This window comes from Panthera tigris, chromosome B4 (genome assembly GCF_018350195.1).
Source record: "Panthera tigris isolate Pti1 chromosome B4, P.tigris_Pti1_mat1.1, whole genome shotgun sequence".
NCBI lineage: Eukaryota > Metazoa > Chordata > Mammalia > Carnivora > Felidae > Panthera > Panthera tigris.
The window spans coordinates 137744917-137762507 of NC_056666.1; the positions used below are offsets into that span (position 1 = coordinate 137744917).

Here is a 17591-nt window from a genome sequence, read left to right on the forward strand (position 1 = left end):
TGCCCTCAGCCGGCAGACCCTTTGCAAGTGCTAGGTCACAGGAGCATCTTGGAAAATGGTGGGGAGAAAACCCAGCAGGCACTTCCGGGCCATGGGGTACAAGGAAGTGTCGCCCCAGTTAAGGCCGCTTTTCAGTCTCTCTCTGAATCAGAGGCTTCACATTCCACTCTCCTGGGCCCGCAAAGTGGATCAGAGCCTTGGGGTATACCCCGGTTTGCACCAGTTCCAGCCTACCCCAGGCCGGGTGGTGGGGGTGGGGGGGTGGTGGCTGGGACGTGGTGGCTTTGGGCTGCCCTCTTGACCTGCGCTTTTTCGTTCTGGGTGCACATTAGTGTGACCTGGGAGTGAGGAAACATTGGTCTCTGGGTCTCGCAGGGTTGGAGACGGCCGCTCTACGACAGGTGGGTGCCATGGGGGACAGGCACACAGGGACCGGCTGGGACCTGCACCCAAGAAGGCAACACGCCTGGGCCGACGTGCCTGGGCTTGACCGAGAGCGTCCCGGAGGCCCGACTGGGGCCCAGGTGGGGTCCGGCTTGTTCCAGCCCTTTTGCTTCCGGGACCCTGAACCCAGGATCGAGGAGAATCTGTCGTTTGTCTGGTGAACAAAGACAACCCAAGCTGTACTTGAATGTGAACCTACTTCCAGACCTGGGAGACGAATGACTTTTTTCCCCCAGGATGTTCACGACTTGTCGCTACAAACCAGGATTTGTCCTGGTGGCTTGTTGAAGAGCACGATTCTTAACTGATGAGTAGGAAATGGTACTTTAACGAAGAAAGATGGGAAGCTTGGCTCCTGTCATTTGTGGGGGACTGGCATATACTCTGGTCTAGAAATACCAGGAAGCCACCATGGATGCTATTTAACATTTAAATTCCATGCAAGTGCGGCTGTGACTTTTTAAAAATTAGCGCTGTCAAAAATCATATTTTTTGGCTCATTTAAAAAAAAATAACTATTTCAGAAACATCAAACGGAAACTAATTAAACATTTAACATTTACGCTAATGAACAGGATGGTTAAAAACGAGAAGTGAGGGGTGCCTGGGTGGTTCCCTTGGTTAAGCACTGACTTCGGGTTCAGGTCACGATCTCCCGGTTCGTGGGTTCGAGCCCCACGTCGGTCTCTGTGCTGACAGCTGGGAGCCCGGAGCCTGCTTCGGATTCTGTATCTCCCTCTCTATCTGCCCCTCTCCTGCTTGTGCTCTGTTTCTCTCTGTCTCTCAAAAATAAATAAACATTTAAAAAAAACCCCAAAGAACCCAAGAAGTGAAATGCTGGTGTCATCATGTCTCCTTGCAGTATGTTGAGGTCGGTTTGCACGTGAACCTGGTGGGAGGGAGCGATTGGATGTTTGTGTCACTGGGACGGTTCCGACATAAGTATATGCGTGTATTGTTTTACATTTATGATTAGTGTTTTTATGGCATGCTAATACGGCAATTAAGTTTTCCGTAGTTGTGTCATTTAAAATTCATTGCGTACTTGAACATATTTCGTTTGCATAATTTCTAGTCTGGCTTAATTATCGAGAGGCCTCAAGTTGCATATGTGTGTTTTCCTTTCGGAGTGAGTGTCAGGAGTGTGTGCGGGGCTTTTTATTGCCCGTGCTCCCATCATGACACGCTTGCCTTTTAGAATTTCTCTTCCAGTAGTGAAGTTAGAATCTGGGGGTTGGGAGAATGCTCGAGTCCTCGTGCACGGCCACGAAGAGTCCTTCGGTGGCACCGCATGTGACCGCTGTAGGGCTGCCCACGCCGTTCCCTGGCTTGTACCCCCTGTGGCCCCGCTGCCCTGGCCTGGCACACAGGGCCTGCCGCCGGCCACCACGCACCTGCCCACGCTCCTCACCCACCAGGGGCGGAGGCAGCCTGGATACAGTGCCCCCCGTGTGCCCTGTGCAGTCATGTGACCATTCTCAGGGCGTTTGCTCTGTCCCTCCACACTGTTGTCTTCGCCACCACCAGTGCCAACCCCAGACCCACCCAGACCGAACCCAGAACTGTGTACTGGCCGCTACTGTTTTTCATGAGGTCTCTCAGACATCCTCCTCCCTGGGCGCCCAGGGCCGTGGCCGTCCCTGGGGAGTGGTGACATCGTTCATTCGCTCAGCGAGCCTGCACGGGGAACCTGTGGTGCGCCCCTCAGTGTTCTGGGCGTGGGGGGCCGGAGTCTCTGTGAGCACGGGTCAAGAACCCCCTGCGGGAGCTCGAGAGACAGAGTAAGCGACATCTCTGTGTCTGAGCGTCTCTGAGAAGCTGAGTCTGGAAGTACCTGGAGCCCGGGGAGGGAGGCCGAGGTCAGAGTGCTGACTCAGACGGGGCAGGGCAGGTCTCTGGGGGAATCGCTGTCTGAAGAGAGGTTACCCGCCGTAGTGTACTGGTCGCAGCGCTGACCAGACAGCCGCTGGAGGGAGCTGAGCTCCAGCAACAAATTGAGGCAGCCGCAGCTACGTGTCTTTGGTCCAGTGGATACGGCTTCGGCAGGGGAGGTGCTAATGGGAGAGTTTTTGGGGACTCAGGGCCTGGAGAGTAGACTGGAGGAGGTGAGAGGCCAGCCTTGCTTCCCCAGGTCAGGGGCTGCTCCACGTCTGAGGCCTCTGTCTCAGCTGCCCAGCCCCTCCTGAACCCTGGTGTGGAGGGGGGAGGGTCTCGGGCCCAGGGAACAGGGTGCAGAGAGAGGCCACAGGGGCTGACGGCAGCGCAGGGAGGGCGTCCGCCTCTGTGCAGGGGCGCAATTCCCGGGTGTGCTGGTGGGAAGGTTGAACTTGCCTTCCCGTGGGTTCCTGGGGCGGGCACGAGTGCAGGGCTGCGTTCGGCATCTCTGCTTCCCGGAGCTGAGCCCAGGGTCCGAGGGTCCGGGACACAGGCAGAGCCCAGGTGTGTGTGTGTGTGTGTGTGTGTGTGTGTGTGTGTGTGTACGTGTGTAGATGACCCCACGGGGTGGGGACCTGTTCCTGAGTTTGTGCGAAGTGAGCCCGCATCCCCCGAGAAGGGCAGCATCAGGTAAGGGCCTCTCGGGCCTGGCTTTGGCTGCAGTCCATGCTCAGGCCCTGTAACTCGGCTACGGTGACCATTCTTGAGCCTTTACTCTTCCGTCAGTGACAACACCGCCAGCCCACCCACCAGGCAGGATTCAAGGCAGTGCTCCGGGCAGCTCCGCGCCTGGTGAGCAGTTGGGCTTTTTCTTACTCAGCTGTGGCCGTGGCTTCCTGGGGATAGGAATTGTTCTTCCTGCCAGGTGATGGCCACGGGGACTGAAGTCACAGTGAGGTCAGATGGGTGCGGTCACTCCTGGTGCTTGCCAGGAGGATGGTCTCTGACATGACGAAGCAGCGCCCTTCCTCGGGTCTGGCCATTCCCCCTGGGGTGGGAGGCCCCCTGGCAGGGACAGGGCTGGGTCCCCGACAGGGAGAGCGCCCCGTGCCGCATGGTGCCGGCAGAAGAGGTCTGACTGTGGAGGCGCCCGGGGCGGGCGGTTTCTCACGCAGGACCTGCGGCAGGGGTGCTCCGGGCACGCCTGGCACTCCTGTGTGCGCCTGGGTTATCGTTGCCGTCGCCGTTCTGAGTGTGTGAACCCATCTGCCTTTAGAACAGGAGCATCTCTCGTCTGGCCAGAAAGTAGAGGCACGCACGCGGGAGCATAGCCACCGATGCTCAGCGGTAGAAGCTCCCACCGTCGGGGTTCCCTGTGTTGTCAGCGGGACCCTCTGGCGAACCTGCCCCTTCCCGACCTGTTGGAGTTGAGGCAGGTGCCTCTCGTCGTGCTGCTGAAGGGCGGGGGCTGGGCTCCCAGACCGGAAACTGCTGCCCTCCCTGGTGGGTTGCTTGGGAAGAAGCATCGGGAGCCTTCAGTATGCCCGGTGTGGCCTTGGACGAACAGCTTGCTTGTGGGGATTTTGCCTCAGGAGGAAGTCAGACGTGGCTCAGAATACCAGACAAGGGAAAAGATTGTCACCCTGTTCAGAACGAGGAAGGTTGAGCATAAACACGTGCAAACACAGGTACATATGGCAGAAGGCCTTCGGGTTGGCAGACTTTCTGGAAGAGGCTGGGTGGCGGTGTTGCAGGACAGATTTCAGCGCCTGGTGACCGCTCAGCTCTGCCGATGTAGAACACCAGCAGCCCCACGTGGTTTGGACCCGAGGACAGCGGTTCCCAGCGTGCTGTCCTGTGCCGGCCCCACCGGAGGCCACTACTTAACGACGTTGGGGACACGGTCGTGATTTCAAAGTGCGACGTGTACGCATGGCAGGTTGGATGAAGGACATTTTCTTACAAAGGGCACGAGAAGGACTAATCATAAAAGATTAATAAATGGGGCCACATTAAAGCTAGGAACTTGTCTTCATCAAAAGACATCATTAGCGGGAAGAAAAGGCAAAGCACGGGGAGGAGGAGTAGAGACTTACAGAGGACTCCCCCGTGGAGTGTGACGTGCCTGCAGACGAATACGACCCAATAGAAAACCGGGCTATGCTCGTCCACGCGTTTCCCGGGTGTGGATGCAGAACAGCTCCGCCAGTCTTCTGGGAAATGCAGAGCGAAGCTACCTTCTTTTTGTCCTTTTAAAGTTTATTTATTTTGAGAGAGAGAGAGTGAGCGCGCTTGTGCATGAGTATCAGAGGGGCAGAGAGAGAGGGAGACAGTCCCGACCAGGCTCCGCTTAGCACAGAGCCCGACTTGGGGCTTGAACCCATGAACCTCTAGATCACGAACTCGGCCGAAGGTAAGAGCTGGACGATTAACTGACCGAGCCACCCAGGTGCCCCAAAGCTGCCTTGTGACAGAGACCACTGCAGGCCCATCGGGATGGTTAAAAAGAAAAAGTTTGTCAACACCGAGTGCTGGCAAGGATGTAGAACTTGCCACGGTACCTCCAGTGGGAGTGTAATCACTTCGGAAAATTCTGCAGCAGAACTTATGAAAGGTGGGCATGGCCAGTGGTTCGCCTCCTCGGTAAATATCTAACAGAATGCACGTCATGGGCCGTGAAGGGCAGGAACGAGAATGTTGAGAACACAGAGTGGGAGCAGTCCACACGTCTGCTGCGGTAGCATGGGATTTGTACGCGGGAACGCACAACAGTGAAAGCTGTTCTTAACATGTTCCAAACATGAGTGAGCTTTTCAAATGTAATGTCGAGTTTGAGCGGCCAGACAGAAAAAATGATTCCATTTGTAGAAGGTTCAGAAATAGGCAACATTTACCCGGTGTTAGAAGTTAGGGACTTATTAGCTCCGGGGAGGAGGTGAAGGACAGTGGTTAGGAGGCTCCCAGGGGCCTCGAGCCATGTGTGGTTATGATAATTCCTCCCGCCGTTTGGATGGCGTGTGCTCGCGTGTTATATTCCAGTATGTGTTTATGGACAAGAGGCTTAACGGTGTGACCCCGGTGTGTGAAAGCAAACGTATGCAGGAGTGTCATTGAGAATCGATGCTCCTAGAAATGCCTCGGGGAAGCAAAGGGGACGGATGTGCTCGCACAACTGAGAAGACGTGGTGGGATTCAGGCCGACCTCGTCAAGGCCAGTGACTCTCCCAGCTCAGCTCTGCAGGTCGGCTCTTTGTGACGCACCCACAGCCTGTGGTTCTCCCGCATGGCCACAGGGCAGCTGCCACAGCTCCAGTCTCTGCACATTCTCCCCGACTCGCAGGAAGAAGCAAAGAAAAGCCGTGGGGCTTGCCTTCTGTGCCTGCATTGGGTCCCCTCTCTGCCTCTGAGCCTGTCAGCCCCTGTGGCCAGTGGGGTGGCCCATCAGGGACGCTCCTGAAGGAAGGGGTTGAGAACAGGGATGTGTGGTTCCTGGAGGATCTTCGGGGCTCTGTGGAAACAAGGGAGGTATAGATGTTCAGCAGCAAACACAGGTCTGCTGCAGATGTGGGAGCATCTTAAAGGCGGAAAATACCACGTGGGATTTATTTGTTCACTTGCTCATACATGAATTCACTTAATGAAAATTTGGCTGCCACGTGGCTGGCGCGGTGAGGGGCTGGCTCTGTGGGGGTCTCGTGCCAGGAGCAGCTGGAGCCCTGAGGGACCAGCCTGGCCTCGGGGGTTGGGTCAGGCGTCCTGAAGGAGTACCGTCGAAGAGACGCTGGACGGATGAGCAGGAGGTAGCCAGGTAAAGCTTCAGAACATCCAGGGAAGAGACCAGGAGGAAATCTTTCCTCTGTAGGACAGTAGAAGCACTCAATATAAAAGAAACACTTTGTAAGTTGGATTGCATGGAAATTTAAAACTTAGGCTGTTTGAGACAAGGAGGCAGGGCCCAGATTAGGAGAATATAATCTTAACGTGTATTCGCTTCTAGAAGACAGAACCATAAGACTCACTAGGAAGATAACCTGGTTTAAGAAATGGGCAAAAGATTTGAACAGACTCTTCACCAGAGAAGAGAAGCAGTGGCGGCTGGGTACGTGGGAAGATGTTGAACATTGTTAATCATCGGGGATGTGCGATTAAAGCCACTCAGTAGAATGGCTGATATTTATTTTTTTAAGATTTCATTTATTTATTTTAATGTTTATTTATTTTGAGACAGAGAGAGACAGAGCATGAATGGGGGAGGGGCAGAGAGAGAGGGACACAGAATCCGAAGCAGGCTCCAGGCTCCGAGCCGTCAGCACAGAGCCCGACGTGGGGCTCGAACCCACGAACCGTGAGATCATGACCTGAGCTGAAGTCGGACGCTTAACCGACTGAGCCACCCAGGCACCCCGATTTTATTTTTTTTTAAAGTAATCTCTATACTGAGCATGAAGCTTGAACTCGCAGCCCTGAGATCAAGAGTCACATGCTCTGACTGAGCCAGCCAGGCACCCCCAGAATGCTAATATTTAAAGATGGACAGTACAGGGTGCCTGGGTGGCTCAGTCAGTTAAGCATCTGACTTTGGCTTGGGTCATGATCTTGCGGTTCATGGGTTCAAGCCCCACATCCGGCTCTGCTGACAGCACAGAGCCTGGAACCTGCTTTGGATTCTGTGTCTCCCTCTGTCTCTGCCCCTCTCCTGCTTGTGCTCTGTTTCTCTCTGTCTCTCAAAAATAAATAAACATTAAAAAAATTAAAAAAAGAGAGGCACCTGGGTGGCTCAGTCGGTTAAGCATCCGACGTCAGCTCAGGTCACGATCTCACGGTTCGTGGGTTCGAGCCCCGCGTCGGGCTCTGTGCTGACGGCTCGGAGCCCGGAGCCTGCTTCGGATTCTGTGTCTCCCTCTCTCTCTGCCTCTCCCCCACTTGCGTTCTGTCTCTTGTATCTCTCAAAGATGAATAACTATTAAAATATTAAAAAAGAAAAGACGGGCGATACTATCAGGGAGGGTGTGGAGCATTTGAAATTCTTATCCTCTGTTAGCTGGAGTGTGAAACCACATCATCTCTTGTGAAAGGTCTGGCAGTTTGTTAGGAAACGAAACATGTACATGTGCAGGGAGCCAAGACTCCACTCCTAGGTGTTTAACCACGAGAGAGGAAAGCTTGTAGCCATAAAAGCCTTGTACGAGAATAGTAGCAACAAGCTGTATTCATAATAGCCCCGAACTAGAAACACCCCGGACGCTCGGCAGGAAGTGAGTGGCCGGCAGGCCGCGGGGTCTCCGTGCGGTGGAGAAGTGAGCCGAGGGATGGGTGCCGGTCCCCTCGTCGGTTTGGAAAAATCGCAAAGACGCCAGGCCGAGCGGACACAAAGCGCGGGTCCCCGAATGATTCCATTTGCGTGACGTTCTAGGCCAGGCCGGGGCGGTCCGCGAGGAGTCGTGCGGCTCCCTGGGCTCTCCTGATTGAGAGGGGGATGAGCACAGGGGAAGGTTTTGGGGAGACAGAGATTCTCCACGTCTTCACGGGGGGGCCGTAGTGACGCAGCTGTGTACCCTTGTCAGATGTCATGGAAGGGTTTACTTGAAAGAGGCACATTTCATCTTACGTGTGACATGTCGGTAATGTTGATTTAAAAAGCAGAAGCAAAGAGGGGCGCCTGGGCGGCTGTCGGTTAAGTGTCAGACTCTTGATTTCGGCTCAGGTCCTGATCTTATGGTTCGTGGGTTCAGGCCCTGCGTCGGGCTCTGCGCTGATGGTCTGGAGCCTGCTTGGGGTTCTCTCCCAAGCCCTCTCCCTCCGTCTCTGCCCCTCCCCTGCTTGGGCTCCCTCTCCCTCTCCCTCTCAAAACAAAAAAATAAACTAAAAGCTAAAGAAAGCAGAAGCAGCGAAATAAAAAGCACGTACAACACCGACAGTCTGGCCCTGGAGACTGGGCTCTTCGTGACCACCCTGAGCCGCCTGGTCCTTCTGGGTTTGAGTTCACTTTATGTCCTGGGATTGCGGCTGCCAGTCGCCCACGAGTCTTTGGAGAGAGGAGGAAATCTGCATGAGCGACGATCTCTCCAGATGTGCGTACGTGTGTGTGTGTGCGCCCACACATGCACATGCCTGTGTGTACGTTGTATGTATGCATGAGCACACACGAGCACCCGCATGTACTCTGGTCAGAAGACCGTGCAGACTTCCGAGTTCTCTGAGGCACGCGAGCCGTTTAGAACCAGAGGTTCATCTCAGTCCTGTTCTCGAAGAGCACGGAGTTCAAGCCTGGCTCCCGTCTGACTCCCACTCCTGTGGCCACGGGTCAGGTTTGGCGGGCGTGGTGGAGGCTGTGAGCGTCTGAGCCCGAGCCGCCCGTCCGGTGCCTCGGAGGCCGCCTCCCTGATGTGCTTCGTGTCCATTTCCGCTTACCGTCCTCGTCCCCCCCGTTTGGGAGCGCCACACCCAGTTAAGACCCTTTGGATTTCACACTTTGTGAGTCGGCATTAACCGTACCTACTTTTTGTTCTTGTTCTTTCTCTCACCCAGGGTTACCTTCCTGCCAACGTGGAGCGAAGACCAGCCACGCTCCAGAGAAAGCAGAAAGAATACTTTGCGTTCATCGAGCACTATTACGACTCCCGGCACGATGACGCTCACCAGGACACCTACAGGCAGGTGGGCGCCTGTCCCTCGCTCCACGTCCCGTGAGGGGCCCTGGCCTGGTGATGGTTTGCGGGAGGGGCTGTTTGCTCTGGTGCGTTCCTAACCAGGCCACGGATTTGTGTTTGCTGACGAATGAACAAGTGACGGTGTGCTCCTGCTGGTAGTGCTTTGCTCATCTCCGGTTCCTTCTATAAAAGTGACGAGGATGTTTTTAATTGGAGTTGCAGAGCGGATGCCCGAGGTCCCCTGCTGGTGCCCTGACACGTGCCTCGGGAGCCGCCCGGCCTTTCTTGTGTCAGAGAGCTGCTCTTGGGCCCGTAGGACCCGGACAGGCATGTCGCTGGACCGATCAGAGGAGGAGAGTCTCCGTGGGCTTTGTGGGCCCTGACTCTCTGGGGCACGGAGGGGTGGGGTGTGGGTAGACGAGAGCTGACTGGGCAGCTGGACTGGGGGGGTGCAGTTCATCTCCAGCAAAACGTGTAGCCAGGGTATCATTTCTGCTCCCTCGTTGAACACAAAATGGTGTAATTATGGCTTCTTGAACAGTTGACAGTGTGTATGAGGGGAAGAATCCTTACATTTGATTTATAGTTCAGAGTGCATTCAGAATTTGCTGTTAGAAAAGCTCATTGAGGACTTTGTCATTCTTGCTGTCTTTGTAATGTGTGAAATGCAGAATGGTTTGTGCTGCATTCATTCATTCGTTCATTCATTTTTGCGCTGTGTTTAAGCAAAAAGGTGGTTCTTAACTGATAGCTCTGCTTCCTGTTTCTTCAGTCAGCTTCTGACTTTCCCGAGACGCGTTCGTACTGAATATTTCCTTTTGGAAACCCTCCTTCTGGGTGAAGGAGCCTTGCCGAATCTTTCTGCCTCAGATACGGGCTCTCCACATCTCTTCGTCACTTTGGTGTAGATCTGTTACACAGGTCCCAAGACAGGCCTTCCCTCTGATTGGTGACCAACAGTTCTTTAAGGGAAATGGATTCTGAGAAGATCTTCCTCATGGAGGGGAAACGGTCGAGCTTGGGGGGCGAGCGCCATGCGAGAGAGCAAGGACCCGGGAGAGGCCCTTCTGGGGCGGGGCCCTTGCCTCTGGCTCCTTGGCGCTCCAGGGCGCAAGGCGCTGCTTGCCTGGCACCCTGAGAAACGGATTTAAGATAGATTGCACTTGGATTTGGTTGGGGCAATAGTAGCTTGCCTGCTTTCTCTTTCCACTTCACTAATTCTAGGGAATGGTTCCACTTGGTATTGTTTTGGATGTGTTTTTGATACATTTTTATTCGAGGAAAAGACTTCCAAAGGATGACACCTAGCATCTATCTGTGAGATTTACCAGACTGTATTCTGTTACGAATTTCTTGAGGGAGAGTTAATTAAATACAGGTCGCATGTGTCTTTATTCAGTTACGATGATAGGTAATAAAAAGCTTCTGTGTTGTTGTGAATTCCCCAGATGTTTTTGCGATAACATCGCGGAGAAAACCGTAATCCGCGGCAGTGATGTCGGCTCGCTTTGCCGCCAAGCAGGCCCGCCTCGCGTGTCCAGCCCCTTCCCGTTGGCACAGACGGCAGGTGTAGGTACGGTGCCCACTGGCCCGCCCACCGGAGTGTGATGGCACGGGAGCCGTGTTCTGAGGGTGGCCCTTGAGGGCGCCCTGGGGCAGGGGACGCGGTCGGACTAGGGTCGTCTGGCCCCCGGTCTGGACTGCACCCCTCCCTCTCGGCACTGCCGCCCGTAGGCCCACGCTTCTTCCATTCCTCCCCGCGTTGCTCAGGGGGCGTGGGGCTGATGGTTTCCTCCGGGCCGTCTCCTGCCCTCTCTCGCTTTCCTGCCCGCTGTCCTTCAGTGCCGCCCCGAACACCGAGTCCACTGGCCCCCGGGCCCCTCCTGGTCCTCTCCCCGGGCGGGTGCTGCCGATGGGCTGCTGGCACCCGGGTTCTCGCCGAGGGAAGGGCTCCAGGCAGGGACCCGTCAGTGGGGAAGCAGCCGCCACGCCTCGCATCGGCACGGTTGATGGCCTCCACCTCGGGTGGTCTTCACCAGGGAAGCCTCCGGGGGATGTGGCAGGCACCTTCTAGACAAGGATGCTGGGCCCCGGGCCTCAGTCATGGTGCCCAGGCTGTCGTGCCCGTGAGGCAGAGCGAGGATGCTGTCCTGTTCCCCTGGATAGTGGAGTCCTTGTGGGCACGTACTGATGGGAACGAACCTGAACATTGGCTCCTTCTCGGCATTACGATGTGCACGTCTTCCTTCAGCCTCTGTGGCCTCCTCCTGGGTGACTGGGGACGGTGACGGTGTTGGCCAGGGGCGGACGTGCCCGTGGGACGTTGGGAGCCGGCCCGTGGCGCCAGCTCAAGCCCCAAAGGTTCTTACTCGCTGCTGCTTGGACCTGCGGGTGTCGTCGTCTGCCGTGTCGGGGGCTTCGTTAGGGCTCTCGGGTCAGGCGGCGCGCAAGCAGGGATCGGCCGATGCTGGCAGAGGTTTTTAAGTGCTTCCTTTGAAAAGTGCCCCGGGTCCCCACGGACTCTGTGAAGTGGAGAAAAACGTGGCCTGGGCGCCAAGAAGAAGCTGTCACGGCCGAAAACTTGTCCTCTATTGATGTACCTGAATTGCTCCCGTGTCCGAGGCCAGGAATCAATGTTTGCTAATTGCTATGGATTCTGTTACTAAATAGCCGAGGGCCCGCTCTCTTCCTGATCCGGCAGCTCGTGTTTGCGCGGGAAGCGTCGGCAAGCCCTCGTGCTGGGCCCGTGCGGCTAGAACCTGCCCCCTCGAGCACTCGGCCACGGGGGGAGTCGGTACTTTCGGGGCGGGAGCGGGTTCGAGTCCCGGGTCAGTCCATCGCCGATGAGCACTGCTCTTACGCCGACATCTGTCACCTTTGGAAATAACACCTCTCTCCCTGCATCCGCAGATCCACATAGACATCCCTCGCATGAGTCCGGAGGCGCTGATACTTCAGCCCAAAGTGACCGAGGTAAGAGCCAGGATCGCAAGTTCCTGTGGACGGTGTCTCCCTGGGTCGGGGCGGTGGGTGCCCTCGGAACTAGCGACGTGGTTTGTGCGGTTGGGGTGCTTTACCCACAGCGCGTGTGGGGTGGCCCTCGAGAACGTAATCACGGACAGGAGTCGCTGTTCTGTGTGTGGCGTTGACGCGTACGGAAGACACGGGTAGGCGTGCGTGGAGTGCGCGCACGTGTCCTTCCCCACCTGCGGGGAGAGCCCCACTCACGTCGGACCCGTGGCCTTGGAGCCGCCCACGGTGCCTACCCTGCTCTTGAAGGGCCCCCGCGACGTGAGCGGCCCCCTGACTTTGTGATCCCGTGACCTCAGCCCGTGTCCCGTGGCCTTCTCTCTGCAGCTCGTGTTTTTCTTCCACATCATTTGCTAACATTCAGCTCATCTGTGTGTCCTCTTGGGCGATCGTCCGTCAGTCAAATACTGCACACTTTCTGTGGCTTTTTCCTGTCGCCGGACGTCTGGCTCGTCTGACGTGTTGTGATCAGGCCCTTCCCTGGGGCGTTGAGGAGAAGTAGAACGGTTGTGCTGGGGTGGGGGTGGGGGTGAGCCCGGGAGCCTGTCAGGCCTGGTGTCAGTGTCCCCCCGGGGGAGCTGCCCTCCTCAGACGCTCGCCTGTGGGGTGTTCGAGTCCCGCACTCCATGTCCATGCTCTTCGTCCACGCCCCGCATCCACGGTCAGCGTCCATGCTCCTTGTTGTTCTAACTCTTGTCCACACTCCTCGTCCACGCCCCACGTCCACGTTCCATGTCCCCCTCACTCTCGTCCACGCCTTGTGACCATACCCCTCATCCTCCTCATTCCTGTCCCGCCAGTGGGCCTTCTCCTCCTGGTCGTCATCTCCATGTCTCTCCTTACTGGTGGCCGTGATCTCTTCCTGTGTTAATGTTTCCGTGGTCCCTTTTCGGGGGGGTGCTGCCCTCTGTCTTTTGCCCATTTTTCTTGTGGGCGGTTGATCTAGTTTTTTATTGGCTGCCGATCCTAATGTGTTAGGGATTCTAAATCTTTGTCAGCTTGCACGTCACATGCGTCCTCTCCCATCCTGTGGCTGCTTCTCACTTCCTTCTGGGTGGCGTTGACGACCGGAAGTTCTTCGTTTCAGTGCGGCCGAACTTCTCGGCCCCTTCATTTCTGGTTGGCACTGCTGTGCCTTTCTTGAGAAATCTACACGTACCTTGTGTAGTCAGTCCGCTCCCATAGGTTCATCTGAAGCTTTGCTCATTTGTCCTTCACACTCCCGTTTTTCATTCGTATGTACTCACCGGCTGCTTACAAGGTGAGGTCGCCCTCCAGTGAGCTCTCCCCTGAAGTGACCTGTCAGGCCCGGCCTCAAGTGTGGCCTCCAGCTTGTCTCCCCGTGTTTGCAGCGTCCCTTCTGGTGTGCGTCCTCCTTACGCCTGCATACGTGCGTCTTTGTTCTCTGTCTTGTCCTAGAATTCAAGGGGTCTTCCCTCGACACCCACCTGCCGGCGAGTTCGGCCTCGTACCGAGTCCCACGGCTGCCGGGGCCCTGGTGCCCGTGGTCCTCTCCAGGCCTCAGGCCTGTGCGCTCCCACCCGACTCTCACAGTCAGACTCCCGGGACTTGCTTGTTCCGTTTTTGTCTTTACTGTCTGTCTGATTCGTGGCTGGGCTTGCGCGGAATCTGTAGATCAGATGGGGGGAATTGACGTCTTTATGGAATCCTCTTTGTTGTCGTGAATATGCACCGTCTCCATTTTTAGGCCATTTGTGACGCCTTTCAGTGTACTTGTAAAATTTGTCCCGGGAAAGGTCTTGTGTGTGTTTTATTAGATTTATTCTTAGTTATCACATTTTTTTGTTACTCTTGTAAATGGTATCTCTTTAAAGTGGAATGTTTTTTACTTACGGTTTGAGACACTTGTTTGCGTCTCGAGTGCTCCGGCAAACACACTTTTAAACTCTCCTGTCTCTTATATGCTTAGTAAGTTTGTTGAACGAAAATCCTGGATTATGAAAGCAGAAGTGCCTGTGGATTATAGCACACAAAAGGAGAGAATTAGTTTCCCACAGAAGCAGGCGTCTTGAGGTGGTTGCTTTTGATGGTCCTTCTCAATGGTTGTGCTTAACCGTATCTGCAAAATGAGGGAGAACATATCATGACCTCTTTTTTACTTATTTTTTTTAATGGAAAATAGAGTCTGCCACAGATCTTCGGTTTACCGTCATTTTTATATTTTTCCTACCACTTGACACGTCGCTCGTAGAGGAGAGCTGGCAGGGTCGTGGCGGCTCGGCTCAGAGGGGTCTGCCGCAGACAGCAGGCGGCCTGGCGGGACTGGGGGGTGCGTTCCTGTCTCCCGCACGGGCTCCCCCTGGCGGTGAGGCGGCTTTGCCGCTGTGCTCGGCGTCACCCCCTGGGGCCCTGGCTGCCGCTGTAGCTTCTCCGCACTGCGTTTCCCTTCCACGTGCAGGAGTGAGGAGGGCGCGCCCATCCCCTTACCGCTCTTCCCTAGAAGGTGCTCCCGGTACCTGTGCTTCCGTCCCGCGGGCCGGAACTTAGTCACGTGGCTGTACTTGACCGTCTGGAACCGGGACAGCGTGACTCGGATTTTAGCTGGTTCGTGTGCCTCGCTGACGTCTGGGCCTTCTGACCGCCCAGAAGAAGGGTTTCGGCACATCCCCCATCTACCCACACTTTCCTGTCCCTCCAGTAGGGGATGCGCAGTCCGCTCGGTTCGCCACCCGCCCCCCTCCCCCACAACTGTCCGCTTCCTCCTGTGGGCTTTCTTGAGGTCTGGTGGCCGGACAGTAAAGTGTACCCATTGTAAGTGTGCATTTAGATTGGTTTTGACACCTGTGCTTGGGACTATGACAGCCCCTTGGATCACGATAGAACACTTCCATCACCCTGCAAAGTGGGCTCGCTTCCTTTGCTGTCAGCCTCCTGTCCCCACCCCTGCCCGTGTAAGTCCTGATCTGCTTTCCGTGTCTCTGGAGCTTTGCCTTTTAAGAATTGCGTGCAAACGGAATCCCACAAATTCCAGACTTTCGTGAGTGCCTTCTCTTAGTGCTTAGACGCGCGTGCACGTTGTCTCACTGCTGCTGGGTAGGACGCTGTTGTCGGACGTGTCCTGGCATGGTGACCCGTTTGTCGGTTGATGGACACCTGGGCTCTTTCCAAGTGTGGGTCTTCACACAAAAAAATGTGCTACAAACCTTTGTGTGGAGATCTGGTGAAGGCCCCTGCTCGCCCCTCTGCGGCGAGGACCTAGGAGCAGGGTGCTTGTGTGGTGTGAGTGGGTGTGTGTCTACTTCATTAGAGACCGCCAGACGATTCTCCAAGGTGGCTGTGCCGGTCGGCGTGCCCGCCAGCGGTGCGTGGGAGGGCTTGTGCTGTATCCTTAGCGGTACTCGGTACCGGCAGGCTTTTTAATGTCAGCCGTTTCCTGGCGGGTGTGTGATGGTACCTTGCGGCTTATAACTTGCCTTTCCCTGGTGACTGGCGTGCGTTGTTACGTGTGCTGGTTTGCCACACGCGGGTCTTTGATGGAGGGTCCGTTCCGTCTGTTGCTCGCCGTTGAATTGCTTTTAGAATCTTCAGCCTGCCTGTTCTCTGGGCTGGCTCGGCCCGGAAATCCCTGTTTTATGGGAGCTCAGCTAGATTCAGGGGCCTCAGGCTCGCCTACCTGCCGAGAGGGAGGCCTGGAAGTGAGCAGAGCGGATGGAGTCGGGCTGGATGGCCGTCACCCGGCGGTTCTCGGCCAGAGAGCAGAGGCGCAGCCTCGGTCGGGGGGTCACCGCCCCCCGCCCGTCCCCACGGTGGAGCGGGCCCCAGGGGACAGCAGACCTCCGCGGTGTCTGTTTCGGCCGAGCTCTGGTGCGAGAGCTGCACGTGCCACAGAGCTAGCTGCTCCGAACAGCTGACCGGATCCCCATCTCTCCCTCGCCCGTGACCCCTGAGGGTCTGGGTCCCTCTGGGCCTTCAGACCTTACCTGGGAGGTTGCCTCATCAGACGCGCCACATGCCCGCAACGCTCTCCTACCCCATTCACGCCTGGTGTGTGCGGCCTGACTGCTTGTTCGTGACGCCACTCGCTCACCCTGTTTGTCGGCTCCCGGAGAGCAGGGCTGGGGCCCTCGAGGTGACGGTGCCCAGAGCATCTCCTGGAACCTCATGGGAGTCAGAAGATTTTGTCGAAATTGGTAATTACTGTTTTCATCCGATGTCATTGTTTGAAAGTAAAATTCGTAAGTTTTTGGCTGCTTGTTTTTTTGGTCTCCTGTCCGGTGTTGAGCTCACTCAATCTATTACATGAAAACACACAAGTTCTGACCTGTGGGCCCGTGGCTACCATGGAGGGTGCAGTGAGTTTATTAGGGGAATGATATTCAAATATCCCTATTGGGCCTTTTCTACTGATAAGTTTACCGTCTACCAAGTGACTTTTCCTTCGTGGTTATTATATTATCTGCCCTCTGGTTATCTGCTTCTTAGAGCAATGTCACAAATTAGGGAAATAAGATGCTTTTTCCAGTTAGCCACGGAGAAGCGATGTCTCGTTACATTTAAACAGACGCGGAGGATAATGAAACATGCAGGCTTTTAAAACCACATTATTTACGTGCAATTCTTAGAATGAGCGTGACGAGCTTTCCATGGCCCTGAAGGATGGGCATTTTCTAGGCGGCAAATAGAAGCAGTCGTTCAGAGTGGACTCTTACTGCGACCGTGCGCTTGGCGTAGACTGATTGTGCCTGGAGCCGCGTGGGCCCGCCCACAGCAGGGCCGGTGGTGGCCGGGAGGAAGACCGCCTCTGGAGGCCCCGGAGTTGGCTCTGGGGCCACATCGAAGTGGGTTTCTGACGCTCGCATCTGGAGGACCACTCCTCAGCAGCCCGCTGTGCTTGGCCGGCCCCCTGACCCCCCCCCCCCCGCCCCCCCTCTCAGCTGAGCAGGCCAGCCTCATCTGCTCCTGCCCCGGTGACCCAGGAGCGCCCTTGTGTCTCCCGCTCCAGCCCCCGGGCGGGGTTGTGGCAACTGCCCTTTCAGAGTCCCTGTCCCGTTAGACCACCCTCGGAGGGGCGGCGGCCTTCACGCCCGTGGTCTCCATCCCTGCTGCCCGGCAGGCATCTGCTGGTGAGAGTCAGTGCATCTGTGAACCGTCTGCTGGGATTCTGGCCACGGCTGAGGCCCCCGCTGTGTCTGCTAGGACCGCGCAGGCTGTGAGGGCAGGACCCGGGGCCCTTGTGTCCCCCGGTCCCCGCAGCCTGGCGCTGGGGCAGCGGATGAGCGAGTGGCACAGTAGAGCACACGCTCGTCACGTGTGGCCGTTCTGCAGGTCCTTCCACGTGCCAGCTGACACCGGAGGGTCCTCACGGCCTGGATGCGCGTGGGTGGTGGTCGGTGTCCCACCTGTCCACGGCCTCTCACCCCTCGTCTCTTCGTTCGGGCTCCTCACTGGGCCTCTGCCCGCCAGCGGTGGGAATGCGGTTTGCGAGCGCCCAGGGAGTACTTGGGTGTTTTGTAATCAGTCCACCGAAGTCTCCTCGGACGTGTTTCGGGAATCGGGTCCGTAGATCTTTCTTCTCCTGTCTCTTTGTTTTTCTGGTAAAACCTACCAGTGCAGAGGGATTTCTGTAACGTT

At 56.2% G+C, this 17591-nt stretch overlaps 1 protein-coding gene across 3 annotated transcripts in view; it reads left to right on the forward strand.

The window, feature by feature from the left end:
• Nucleotides 1-17591, forward strand: part of TBC1D22A (TBC1 domain family member 22A) — a 320332-nt gene that overhangs the window by 88369 nt on the left and 214372 nt on the right. For all 3 annotated transcript variants that reach the window (XM_042993557.1, XM_042993558.1, XM_042993559.1), the window contains 2 exons: nucleotides 8848-8976; nucleotides 11880-11942. In XM_042993557.1, coding sequence (XP_042849491.1) covers nucleotides 8848-8976; nucleotides 11880-11942 — 192 coding nt within the window. The remainder of the gene's footprint in view (nucleotides 1-8847; nucleotides 8977-11879; nucleotides 11943-17591) is intronic.